At 51.5% G+C, this 13,639-nt stretch overlaps 1 protein-coding gene across 50 annotated transcripts in view; it reads right to left on the reverse strand.

Annotated features, from left to right (window-relative positions):
- SORBS1 (sorbin and SH3 domain containing 1) overlaps window positions 1-13,639 on the reverse strand; it is a 225,957-nt gene that overhangs the window by 101,521 nt on the left and 110,797 nt on the right. For 41 of the 50 annotated variants that reach the window (XM_032432268.1, XM_032432255.1, XM_032432257.1 and 38 more), the window contains exons 4-6: window positions 11,203-11,271; window positions 8,331-8,426; window positions 6,152-6,280 (exon numbers count right to left, since the gene is read on the reverse strand). In XM_032432268.1, coding sequence (XP_032288159.1) covers window positions 6,152-6,280; window positions 8,331-8,426; window positions 11,203-11,271 — 294 coding nt within the window. The remainder of the gene's footprint in view (window positions 1-6,151; window positions 6,281-8,330; window positions 8,427-11,202; window positions 11,272-13,639) is intronic. The other 9 variants (XM_032432263.1, XM_032432261.1, XM_032432297.1 and 6 more) reach the window with 1 other exon arrangement.

Below are 13,639 nucleotides of genomic sequence, written 5' to 3' on the forward strand. Positions count from 1 at the left end.
TATCTACCTCTTTTGAGTCGTGAGGACTAAATGGGAACCTCTGGCTTAGTTAGGGCTTAGTAAAAATGGACTCCAAAGCATAAGGAAAAAAAGTTTCCCCAAACACAGAAATAAGTAGGAGCTGTTGACATCTGCTGTTTGATAAATAGCTTTGAGAACATAATATCCTTGGGGATCAACCCTCTTTTTCTTCTTATTCCAAGTCATTAAAACTGTTCCCCTCACCCTGCCCCAGAAAAGGCAGTTCCCAGGACCTCTCTAGGCATTCCTCTCTTCGTTACCAAAGGAGAGCCGAATTCCCAACATCCATCATCCTCTGTTACCTAGTCTTCTGAACCTTCAAGGTCGGCAGCAGCCCACAGGCACTTGCACCTGAGTGCGGCAGGTGAGATATTATATACATAATCATCAGTTATTAACTCTTGGTTGAGAAGGCTGTCAAAATGCTTCTTTCAGTGTCATCTCAATGCTCCTGAAGGGGGAGGAGCGTCTAGGAAAGCTGGATTCTAGATAGGTTTTGCAGCCCTGAAGAGACCAAGCCTTTCCAGGACAAGTATAATTTGTTTTATCTTATCTTTTCCTCTATCTCTTCTTTATACATAATCTTTTGTGGCCTGTGGATACAGCCTCCTGATATTTTCTTTTCTCTCATTCTGTGCTAATTTCAATTTGGTCTGCTTTAAAGTTGTTCTGCTGATCAGTTCTTCTTGGGATCTTAGGACGACTTTTACTGAGTCAGATTTGATGTGTTCTAGTAGAGTATCCAAGAATTAGGTGAGGTGTTAAAAGTGGGCCTAATACTGTTCCAAATCTTATTTGTGTTTATTTATTTATTTTTTATTCCTTACCCAAAAAGAAGTCTGGCCTTTGCCTTCTGGCAATTAATCTCTAAACCCCTGGAATGTCATCCCAATGGGAGTGGTCTTTGTGCCAGATCAATAATGTGATTTATGGTGGGGGCTCTGAGTCATCAAGAGCTCAACCTCCTAATGGACTGGAGAGTAAGAGCAGTGGATAGAAATTCTGGACACAACAGCTCAGGAGAACGTCCTGGTTGACAATACTCGGAACATACTATCACATCTCAGTGCTGGGAATTAATACATTCTGACTCCCTAGGAGAGGTCAACAAAAGGCCCCATGCTTGGTTCTTCCCTAGAGTCCATGCTGGGCTTCTTCTCTTAGCCAATATTAATCTGTATCCTCTCCCTGTAATAAATCATAACCATGAGTATAATAGCTTTCAATGAGTTCTTTGAGTTCTAGCAAATTATGAAACCTGAGGGTAGTTTCGGGAATCCCTTCAACTAGCATTTGGTGTCAGAAGTGAGGGTGTTCTCAGGGCGCCTTGGGTGGCTCAGTTGGTTAAGAATCCGACTCTTGATTTCAGGTCAGGTCATGATCTCAGGGTTGTGAGATCAAGCCCCATGTCGGGCTCCACGCTCAGCGGGGAGTCTGCCTGGCATTCTCTCCCTCTCCCTCTGCCCCTCCCGCCCCATAAATAAACAAATCTTAAAAAAAAAAAAAAAAAAAAGAAGGAGTGAGGGTGTTCTCTTGTGGAGACTTTTCCTTCCAACTGCTTAGTTTGGCCCTCATTCTTGTACAGGCGTTCATAAAGAGGACTCTGAGTTACCGGGGGTAGAGAGTGTCTTTAACTGCTTCCATGTCCATTTTCTCATGATATCTTTTTGCTACTGCCATTTCTAGAGCACAAACCTGAGAGTCAAACCAGAGGAAATGCGTCGATTTAGTTCCAAAGCTAACATGGTGGTCAAGAACCGGGTAGGAAGGACTGGAGCAAACTGGCACAGAATTAACAAGACGTAAGGGTTGAACTGGATTTTGGCTTGCGGGTCAGAACACAGGGATTGATGGTCTTCAGGCTATACCAGACAAGAAGCTTCGTATCACACTCAGCAGTTCATTAGGCTCCGTGTCTCTTCTAGAATAACGAACACCCTGACCTGGGGACGTAGGTGGAGTCACCCTGAACCAGAAGAGCCAATACCCAGACCTGGCCGGGCAAATGCTATCAGGAAGCAGGGATAAGGTAATACCTCTCCCCGGGGCAGGGCGTCAGCACTAAGATCACTGCAGTTCTTTCCAGATGCTTCTGACCCAAAAACCAAGGTCCACATTCAGAGATTAGGAGGCTGGTCAGGAAGCTGTGATTGGGGATCCAGAGTCAAGCTACCACTTGAGGGCCGGAGTCTAGAGGGTGGGTTTAAACTGGGCAACTCCAAGGGCTCCATCTCACTCCACCTCAGAGAGCACCTCCATCTTCCTAGTGTTCGTCTGGCTGCACATGGTTCCCAAATCCGCACTCCAAACTCCAAATGTCTATTAGAAACTTCCTCCTAGAAGTCCTGCCCTTGCCCCGAAACTCAATATGGCAAACAATGGAATTCAACATTGCTTTCGCCCCCTCCATAAAGCCACTGTCTCCACAAATGCCACAGCCTTTCTCCGGGTCAAGCAGGGGAGCAGTGCCTATGCAGCAGGGAGTCCACGTCTCCGTGCTCCTCACACACACCGCCCCGAGCCCTGCCACTTCACTCTTCCAAACGCACGTCCACCCTGGCCCTGTTCTTCATTCCCACTGCCCTCATGGCCTCTAGCTGAAATTACTGGAAGGCTTCCCCAGGCCTCCGGATGTGCACAGCTAGAATGGCTGCCATCAAAGAACACCTGCTGTGTGCTGGGCTCGGTGCTAAATCTTGGTGTGAAAGAGCTCCCTGAATCCCAGCAACTCTACCGAGGTCATTCCCATGTCATAGAGGAGGAAAGTGAAGCTCGCCAAGTTTGAATGAGTTGCCTACATCACAAAGATGGAAGCAGCAGAGCTGAGACTCGAGAGAGGGCTGTGTCACTGCAGAACTAGACCGTGTCTCACAGGATGAGGGAGATGGAGCAAGGACGGGGAACAGGAGACACTTCTGAAATGTGGGTGTCAAGGGGTCACGTAAGCAAAGAAGGTGCTGGGCAGTAGTACAAGACTGGAGATTCCAGTCCGGGCAACTGATCAGCCACTTGTGGGCCTACTGGGAGGGAAGAAGGTGGTGAAGCCCGGGAGTGAGGCAGAGAGGAGGCAGACGGAGCAGCTAGGGGACAGATGCTGGCCCGGGTGACAGGGGAGAGAGCTGGACGCTACCTGACATCAGCTATCTGTGAAGGCACTGGGGGTAGGAAGCATGGAGGAGACACTTGCTGCCTCATATTTGGGCTCCCGGTCTGGGCTGGACATGGCTGCCTACAAATACTGCAGAAAGCTGTTTTCATGAGGCCTCTCAAGGCCCATGGACTCCCAGGCCCTGAGACGGGACTGAAGACTGGTGGGGGGGGCGGGGGGGGATGTGGAGCAAGTTGTCATGCAGAGGCCCAGGTGCAGGGAGCAGAGAGGGATGAGAGGAGAGCTGGAGAGCCACACAGACACAGCCAGTCAGGCGCCAGCAAGATGCTGGCCAATGAGCAGTACAGGGAGAGGACAGGATCTCCAGCTGGAAGGTCCCATCCCTGGAGTCCCATCCCCCCAGCGTTAACTCATTCCAGCCTCTTTGGTACTCTCCCCTCTACTCAAACCCAGCTTGTCCCTTCCACCCAACCTGTCCTGGTATGTAATCTCGAATTTGTCCTTAGTGAGGGCGATTCTGTTTGTGACAGGTTAATTCCCACACTGCCCAAGGTCACAGAGCATGTTGGAACTAGAAAGGCTTGGAAACCATCTTGCCCAGGTCCTTCATACTTTACCTGGGCTTCAAAGGTGTGGCTTCCCCACGGTCGGAAAGCACGGTGGATGAGCAGCCCACGCCTGACTCTTCTATTGCAGCAAATGGGCTTCTGTCCTCATCTGATGCACCCAGAATTATGCTCCTTTTCCCTCCCATCTCCCTATTTCTCACCACAATTCCCACGGACTACTTAGCGCCTGGCACACAGATGATACTAAATGAATGTTTGCCGACTTGGAGTCAATGATCTCCACTTATAAGGAGGAAAATAATCTCCTAAAATCGATTTACTATAGAGGTGTGCATGACTGATAGCTCTCCCCTAATTCTTCAGTGTATTCACATTTTAAAACAAGATATTTCTTCACCCAAATTAGCTGTCAGAATTCGTAAGATATAGAATTATTCGGAGACTAGGGAGCTTCCTAAAAGTGCTCACATCACTGCACGGTCCTGTAAACCCAAGCCCACAGATTGCCGGGGGAAGGCTACCCTTCAGCGCTCCATGTTAGTGCCACCCGATAACCAGGAGGGGGAGCTCCAGGACCCTCTCCTCCCACTCGCACTACGTATTCATCCCCAGAGGAAGGGCCCTGCACTTGATAAGGTCATTTTATTGAGCCATGGGCTGTAGGTATGGTCTTTTTCTTTCAATTATCCCTGAGGATTCTCTCTTCCCCAAACATCCTTGGGAGCTGGATCTTCCCAAGTGGGCCAGGAGAAGCTGGATGAAGCTAGCCTTAGGAAGAAATGATTTTGCCTTCACTCCTTGGCCCCACCTTTCCAGGAGGGCTAGAGTGGGAGACTGCAGTGGGGCAAAAGGCAGGTATGGTTGGAGGAACACAGGGCCAAGAAGCGACTTTCAACCTATAGTGGCTGGAGGCCACTTACACCTTCCCTGAGACCAGGGAAAACGTAGCCCTCCACAGGGCACAGCATTATCAGAACGGGGCCTGTGCTCAAACCCTAGCCTGGCTTCATCCTTGGGCATCTGCCTTGGCGCTAGTTGTAGGTGGCTGGCACAGGAAGTCAGCTTCCAGGATGCTGGCCATTGACCGGCTCCTTCCTTCAGGTTTCCGTCTCATCACAACACACTGCTCCCCGCTGCACCAAAGAGTCTGTGTGCCCCACCTCCTTTTGTCTCCAGTCCCAAGGAACTGGTCTTCACTCTCACTCCTTTTCTTCCTTCATTTCCTTCAAGAAGGAAAGAAAACTCCCCTTCCCTATAGCAGTAGCTCTCAAATGTGATCCTGGGACCAGCAGCATCCCAGCATGACCGGGAACTTGTCAGAAATGCAAACCCTCAGACACTACCTCAGACCTGTAAGTGGGAATACCTGTAACTCCTAAAGCCCCGGCCTGGGGCCCAGCAGCCTGGCCTTTTACTCCCGGTGATTCTGATGCAGCTCAGGTGTGAGCACCAGTGCCGTATGGAGTGGACTGGAGGGGAGGGGCGCCCCACCCTAAGCTAGCTGTCCCTGTGAAATCTCAGTGTTTCTCAACTCCCAGAACACTTGGGGGGCTCTGGAAAACCCTCTCTAGAGAGGTCACAATAATCACAATCATAACCTACTAATAGCAGCTAACGTCTAGGCAGGTGCAAAAACCTCACACACTCCACGCTCACAGTAATGCTCCGAGGCAGGTGCAATTATCAAGCCCTTTCTACAAAGGACACCACCAGGGCTGAGACAGGGAACATCCTGTCCACTGCACGGCCACGGATGTGAACACAGATCTCTCGGGTTCCGAAGTCCCAGTCTCAACACCACTCTCTAGACACCCCGACCAGTGGAGCCGGATGGGAGGTGGGCTGCAGATGGGCTTCTTCTGTCTCCCGTAGCTCCCAGGGTGCAGTGACCTTGGAATGGCTCTTCTGCTCCTGCTGCTTCAGCTGCCAGGTCACCTCCCCAGGCCTGAGCCCTGCCCCTCCCCTCTTTTCCTGGGAGCCAGGTCAGTCAGGCGCCTGCACTTCTCAACCTCCCTTGGCTTCACCCCCTCCACCGCCCCAGCCCTGCTTGGCCACTTAGAGCCAGCTCTCAAAAGTGGGGATGGCCACTGAGGAACCCAACCTCTAGCCCATCGCACTGCTCCCCTCCCATGCAGCCTAAGCCACCTCTGTCCTCGAGAATGCAGTCTGTAGAGCCGCCAGCTCTGTAGCGAGGTTTCTCCTCATCTCTCCAGTCACCAGCTAACAAAGCGGTGGCCACTGCCATGCCTCTGCCCGAAGCAAGGGAGCACCTGGGAGTTTAGGGCACTGATCGTCACCCATCCCAGATGGAACAAGGTGCTGACGGTTCCAGGGACCTCCGGGAGAATCGGAGGCAGCCCGTGAATGCACACCCTTCCGAGCAAAAGCAGGAGGGCCTCTCTCCCTCCCGGGGGGACTCTGAACCCCTCCCCCAGGCACAGGGGTCACACACCTGGTTTGCTTTCATGTTGCGGGGTTTCCTGAGGGCTCATGGGGCCGCTGCTCGGGATTTCCCTGTAGGAAGATGAGGCCCGGAGAGTCACCGCTCCCTTCCCAGTGCAGATTTTCGTAGGATCCATGTCTGAAAAGGAAAGATGCAAAGAGAAGCCTGAATCCAAGGCTCTTGAAGGATTAAAGCAACAGTCAGCTGGCAACTCATCACAGCCAGGGAATGAGATGAACCTGCTTACAGCCACGCAGTCTTATGGTCAATGTGATGGTCAATGAGAATTAATTTGTGGGTGGAGGAGAGAGACGAATCCCGTTTTCGGAGGTTTACCACACATCATGAGGTTCAGGGGAAATGGAGGTGACAATGAGTTCTGTGTAAGTTATAATTATCAGCTGAAAACATTTCAAAATGAAAGCAGGTTAATTCCTTTTATTAGATGAGGCTTAGATTGGTGAGTAGACTTCTGACCAATTAGTAAGGCATGATTCAAGAAAGAGTTGATGAGAGATTTCTCAAGCTTCCAGACCACCCTTCTAATGAAAGAGCAAGTTGGCAATATTGGGAATCAAGTTGTTCTGGGGAAAAAAAATCACTGCTCCCTCTTCTCCAGTGGAAAAAGGAAAAAAAAATCTTCTATCTGCAACTCAAGACCCTTAAAATGATGACAGGATATACTGCCTGTGGAGAAAGATCATGGGTGAGAGCCTCACATTCCAAACTTAATGAAAATTCACACCAAGGAAAATGACAAGAAACACCAAATCCTTCAGTGAACAGTGTTTACTGCGCCCCCTGCCGAGCCTTCCCTGGGCCCTGACCTCTCCTACAGCTCACAATGGCCTAACAGCACACTCAGGTCATCTTTCAGAATTCCATTGAGAAGGATTTCAAAATAGGTTTCAGAAGATGTGGATGCTCATCCTCTAGGAAAACCAGTGATGAGGAGTCAAGAAACTGACATAGATCACACAGTTCTAGAAGGCACGTGTTTCCTTCCGTGCAGCTCAGCTGAACCGAATGCCACAGTTCATTTTTATCAAATTGCTCACAGCACAGCCTGGATCTCTGACCTAAAATTGTCAAGACTGGGATTATGGGGTAAGGCTTAAGGTGGGCGATGGGCAGGACGGAGGCTCAGACATCCACGCCTCCCCATTCCCGTGCCAGGGCAGAGAGAAGTACAGCCTCCTCTCTCCTCCTTTCCAGTCCAGCAGCCTCTCCAACAACTCAGACGGACCGACCACTGGTGTTACAGAAGAGAACAGATCTGCCCCATCAGCACCTCTTCCCATTGAAAGCAAAGCACAAAAAGACAGTGTGTGGCAGAGCAGGCAGTGACCTTGGTGGGCACGTGATTTGTCCAACCCTATCAAGAGGATAAGTGACTGAGGTCACAAAAGTACTGGGAAAACTGATTCATGGCCTTTTCAAAAAGGATGAGCTACAAAATGACAAATCCAGCCCATCCTAGGCTCCCGGATGCATGGCCAGATCTGCCCAACTCCGGAGAGCACCACTGGGATAAAGCACCACCTGGGCCTTGCTTGTGCCATTTAGCACAGAAGGAAGCTGTCTGTCAGAGCTGACACCTGAGCGGCAGCCCCTCCTCGGACAGGAGCAGCAGGAAGGGACTGCAGGTGAAGTCGGGGCTTAGGGGAGCACAGCAGTGCATCTAGGATTGGCATCTAAAGCAGCTGCTTCAAGTTCAGCCCAACTCAGAGGTTCCCTGTGTAAACACGTTAATTCTCGGGGAGACTGAAGTTGTAAATAAAGTATTGGGAGCTGAAAGCCTCCGGGGAGAGCCATGTACCACACGCACCTCCATGTATCACGTACCCCACGTACCAGAGACCTGTGCCAGGGTAAATTATGCAGCCTCTGGACTGACCCTTCTCCTAAAGAGAGGAGGGGCAAGGCATCTATCAGTATTCCTCTAGACATGCTGCCTCACAAAACACACACACACGGACACACACACACATGCACACACACACGCACGCGCACGCACACACACGCACGCATGGACAGGAAGAAAGGAAACCAGCTAAGGACGTGAGAGGGAAGAGCTCCTAAACATGCAAGAATTAAGCCTCCAAGTCTTTGTTAGAAGGAAAGGAAGGAAAACCATGCATGATCTGCTAATAATTAAAAAAAAAGAAACCAACCCAAGGAGAGATACCTGGAGGGAGTACCAGGCCTGAAGAGCTTTTCACTGTCTTCACGGGAATTATTTTAACAGCAGAAATAGAGCGTGCACGTAAAGGGTCGGCAGTTGCTGAAAACACAAAAGGGTAAATGGTGCATCCAGAAAGAACATTTGGGAAACACTCAGGCAGTTGAGGAACTGGGCAGGGACAATAGGAGGAAGTCGCCCACACAAAAAGAACAATGCGAAGAGCAGTAGATGCGGTCATTTAAAATAACCTGCTTTCTCTCTCCAGAGTTCCCTGCCGGGATGGCAGAACCCCGTCCCCCCGTCACCCATACGCAGTTGGTCAGTGTTTATCTGTGCCTCCTGCCACACCAGGAACGTGCCAAGCCTCTGGACAAAAAGATTTCCAGACAGGCAGATGGCCTGGCACACAGTGGGAGGGGAGAGCCCCCAGGGTCCGAGGGGCCCCGGGAGAAGGCCGGGGTGTCTGTGCTGGGGGCAGGGCCGCGAGGAAGAGAGCCCTGGCTCAGGCCCCTGATGAGTGCGGGAGGGAAGGGAACAAGCTGGTGAGCTGCCTGGGCCCCTCAGACATCACGGCTGCCTCCCCACCATCACAACTTCTGGGGTCCTTCCTGTGCCTGTGGACCCTGACCACCATGGTCCTCTGTCCCCGAGCAAATCAGAACCTCCATCTGTTGGGCAGCAGATGCTCTTGCTTAAACCCAGCCTTTCCTGGACAAGAGGTTGCCAGGTGTCCAGTGCATGCTCAAGACTCTGGGCAGCACCCACGTACACATCCCGGGATCCTGACACCCGGCTGGGCCGCCAGAGAACCAGCAGAACTGCCTGGGATGTGGCTGGGGCTGCTGTCCTCATATCCTGGGTGCCCCTACTTCTCCCTCTGAAGGCTTTCCTGGACCCCCCACCTCCCCAGATCCTGAAGTCTCAATGGTGGCACAGCCCCAAACCCTCCTTCTCACAGCCTGTGGGGAAGCCTCCCCTCACCCTGTCTCTCCAATGGCAGCAAGGAGAGATGGAGTTCAGGCGCTATGGCACCAGGGTCACCCCAATGAGCAACACTCAGAGGTCTTCTGGCCCCACATCTACAAAATAATTGGGGGGTAAGGGCTGTTTGGGAAGCAAGACCTGTCAAGGGGACAGGAGGGAGACAGGACCCTCAACCACAGAGAGTTCACTTTCCAGCCCATCACGCTGCCGCCTCATAAGGCGGTCACGTAGCCCACGGCCATCAATAACTAAGTAGACAATAACAACAGTGCATGTATTGAGATACAAACATGCTTGCACAGCGATCCCGTTGCCTGCTCCTTATGACCACGTAGGAGATTGGCCAGTGGGAGATTCTTGTTACCACTTTCAGAGGAAGAAGCAAGAGGCTGAGCTACTCAGAGTCATCCAGCTCCTAGGTGAAGAGGCTGGAGCTCAGCTGTCCAGGGACCTGGCTCAGTGACTTCCCCAGGCCGCCATGACGACCTTCGGGTTACATCTGCTGTCTCCTTTCCAAAGGAGGGTTGAGTCTACTGAGTTGAGAGTGGAAACCGCGCCCACCTGCCACCCTCTTCCACACCCCTGAAGTCTGCTCTGTGAATGAATTCACAGGGATGGGGTTGACGGCCCCATAGGCTGTACAAACATCAGAGCCCCCAGCCCTCCCCATGCTCCCTGGATGCTGAAACACGCCCCTGGGGCCACTCCTCAGGCACTGCCCTCACCACCCCCAAGTGTGACTTCGCCAAGATTGCCCAAGGCCCTGAGAATGCATCCCGGACCGTGAGTGGAGAAGGGTGGTCGGGGAGGGAAGAAGGAGCACAGAGCAGCAGGACACCTCCTGCCACAGAGGAACCGACCCCCAAACTAACCGGGCCCCCCGTTCCCTAGCTCCTCCCGTGCTCTGTACCTTCTCTTCCCAGCTGCTCCTCCTGACTTCACACTTTGCCTTGTCACAAGAGGACTACTTGGCTGAACCAGATGGAAATTACAAACAAAGGCCAAACATGTCACATTCCGAAATTATTCTTTGTGAGATGGTGCATTTTGACTTGAATGCCCAGTGACAGGACTTTTGCCCCCTCCTCTCTTGGATGCCATAAAATTTAGGATGAGCATGGATGGAATCACTAAAACCCAGAATTTGAAGCAGAACATCTCATTCCCTCATTTCCTAGATAAGGGGACTCACACCCATAAAGATAATGGACCTCCCCAGATGTCCGTCTGTGAGCAGCAGAAGCGGAACGCGAGTCCGTACCTCATCGCTCGGCCCATGCCACACTGAGGAAGTGACATGGGCGCTTGGAGCCTGGCTACATGGGCAGCCATGCTGAGAGGCTGTGGAGGAGAGACCACAGGGCAAACGGGACTCAACAGTCATCGTACCCATCACTCACTTCCCACTTAAATCTTCTGTCCTGAAATTTTTTAAAAACTGAAAATCGAGGATGCACATGGAACGAATGTCACGGAAATAACTGATTTCAGCAATCAGAGGTTCTTGCCTCTGGGACAGGACTGTGGACGCATCACTACTTACTGCCACTGAAGGTAAAATGTCAGGTAAGGGAGACTCCACGTCGATAAATGCCGTTTGCACCAGGCGAAGGCCTCGGTCGGTGTACTTGACCTGTTGTTATCCACATCCCGGGAGTGAGGGACAGGTTTTATTACCATGCGACCTCACGGTGGGAAAGAGTGGCCTCAGACCCATGAGATGCAAGAACATGCTCCCAGTCTCAAAGTCGGCACAGGAAACAGGCCTCTGGTTCACAGCCCGATGCGACCAGTGACTGCTCGTACCAGGCCAGTGGCCCTGGCCCCACATACTCTGTTCCATCTAGAACTGCTTCCTAATACCCAGCCGGGCTTCCCTTCAAGAGCTTACCTTTGTCCGGCCCATTGCTGCCTGGCGCCAACCCGTTGACCACGGCTTTAGAAGCACCAACGTCACATTCTGAAAGAGAGACAAAGAGCACAAGGCTTGGGATTCTCTCTCCCCAACATTTATTGAGTCCTGCGTGTGTGACATGCTGGGGACATGCTGGCTTTCTCAGGCGCCCCCTCAGGCGCCATGGGAGAATTCTGAGAACGCTGTGTGGCTTGAACCAGGAGAGAACCCAAGAGCTGTTTGGGGATGGGAAGTATGTGGTAGGTGACGTAAATTCTCCCGCCGCCTCGCTATGGCTTCATTTCTGACATTTTTAAAAAATCTGCTTCATTCCCTCAAAATGGCATCTCCTGACTGACAAAGGCTTATCTACTCACCGGAAGGCCAGCTCAATCGCATCCCTGAGCATCCAGAGTGAGAGCTGTCAGAGGACAGAGACCTCAGGCTCTTTGACACCTTCCTTCACCCACCCACGTCCCCCGTCATCAGAAGCATGCTATCCATCCCCTGGAATGTCTCTGGACACTGCCCCTCGCCCCCCCACCCCCACTGCGGCTCTTCTGTTACTGTCCCAGAGATGACCTGGCTTCCCCACCGCTCCCCCTGTCTTCATTCTGTCCCTTCTCCACCCCCACTGTCAGTCTGCATCCAGAGAGCACTTTCTAGCTCCTGATCCAACCATGGCCCTCCCTGGGTTAAAAAGCCCCAGGGTGCAGGACAGACGAAAACGAAACAGGACAATGCAATAGGATCTTCTACGACAACTCAGTATACTTTAAGTAGATGGTATTTCATCTCTGTTTTAAAAATAAAAATATTGGGGTTTAGTTGGGAATTCAATCATGCATATGAGGAAAAAAAATCATCCACGAGGAGAAAATGTATTCCGAGTTCCCTCAAATGTACAAATGATTGTTTGGAATATAATTTTTTAGTAAGTTGTAGGACTTACATCTTGGCCTACCTGGTTATATTTAAATTAACTGACCTTCCTGATAATTAAAAGCAAGCAAGCAAACAAGCCCCAGTGGCCAGCAGCTACCTAGGGGACAAAGCCTGGGCAATTCACACTGGATTCTGGGCTCTCCTAACCACTGGTCCTATAGCCTTTTCCTGCTCTGTTTCCCTCCTCCCCTGCCTGCCATGCCCATCTCCTCATAACCCCTGAGCTTGTCAGATATGAACTTCTAGACCTTTAGGCTTGGTTCCTACAAGACCCACACCAGGAATGCCTCCTCTGCTTTCCTTACCTTGGGGAAATCCTGTGCTTCCTCGAGGCTTGCTTACCGCAAATGTCACCTCCTCTAGGTCAATGGAGACCTTTCCAAGTTCTGCTCAGCTAAAGGCACTGAGAGCAGCCTAAGACCCACCTGTGTGGTTTGGAGTAACCCCACCCCCACCCCCCACCAGCCAAGAGCTAACCAAGCCACAAATATAATCATAACAGCCATGGTTTCTTAAACATCTATTTGTCCGGATCTGAGGATCCACGCTAACATTCCGTAAGTAGCATCTCATTTTTATCCTTCAGACCCAGTCCCCTGGAGCTGGGAGTCAGGAACTCCTATTTCACAGATAAAAAATTTGAAGCGCAGAGAGGATGCCAGGCCCGCCCAAGATCACTACGCTGGGGTCTCCAATCTGGTCTGCTCCATCCCCCAGGGCATCTTCTTGCCCCCAACAGGGAGAAACATTTTTTATTTTTAAAATAAAAAATGGCTCCTACATAGTCTATAATACAAGCTAAATATATTCTATATGAAAGAGCTTATATTTATATACTATCTCCCCAAATGCTGGGACTGAAGCCCTGTCCCAAAACCCGGTGGCTCCCCTGGCTGAGACTAGGTCACCTACCTAGGCTCCCAACAATCAGCCTCCCTGACATGGCCCACACTGCTGGGCCAGCCCGGATGCTCCTGATCCAGACACGAGCAGGGCCACCACCCTTCCCCACCAGCAGCCTGGACCTCCCGACACTGGCCCCACAGATTCTGTCCTGCTCGCTGCCCCCACCCACCTGCAGATGAAGGCTAATTCCCCCCGATGCCAATATCTCCCTCGCACCTACATTCTTGGGATGGATGGAAGGAGGGTGTTGGCAAGAAGGCCAGAAATCCAGGTAAAAGAAGTAACATAGGTTCCATCACCCCATCTGTTATTTCTGTAACTCTCTCTTCTCCCTGCACCTGCCCTAGTTCCTCTCCACTATCTCTTCTCTGGGGCTGCAGGCCTTGCTTCGGGCCCCCCCACGCTAGCCTCTGAGCTCCCACCGGGCTAAGCCCCGTGCATTTCCTTTCCTTGCTTTCTTTTCATGAAACATAGCGAAACTTGAAGAAAATTTGCAAAATCGTCCCAGCACCTCCCATTCAGACCTCTGCGGCACAGTGTGCTGGTGCCCACGGCTGGCTTTGCCTCAGCTCCACTCCCCACC

This window comes from Phoca vitulina, unplaced genomic scaffold (genome assembly GCF_004348235.1).
Source record: "Phoca vitulina isolate PV1807 unplaced genomic scaffold, GSC_HSeal_1.0 scaffold48, whole genome shotgun sequence".
Taxonomy (NCBI): Eukaryota; Metazoa; Chordata; class Mammalia; order Carnivora; family Phocidae; genus Phoca; species Phoca vitulina.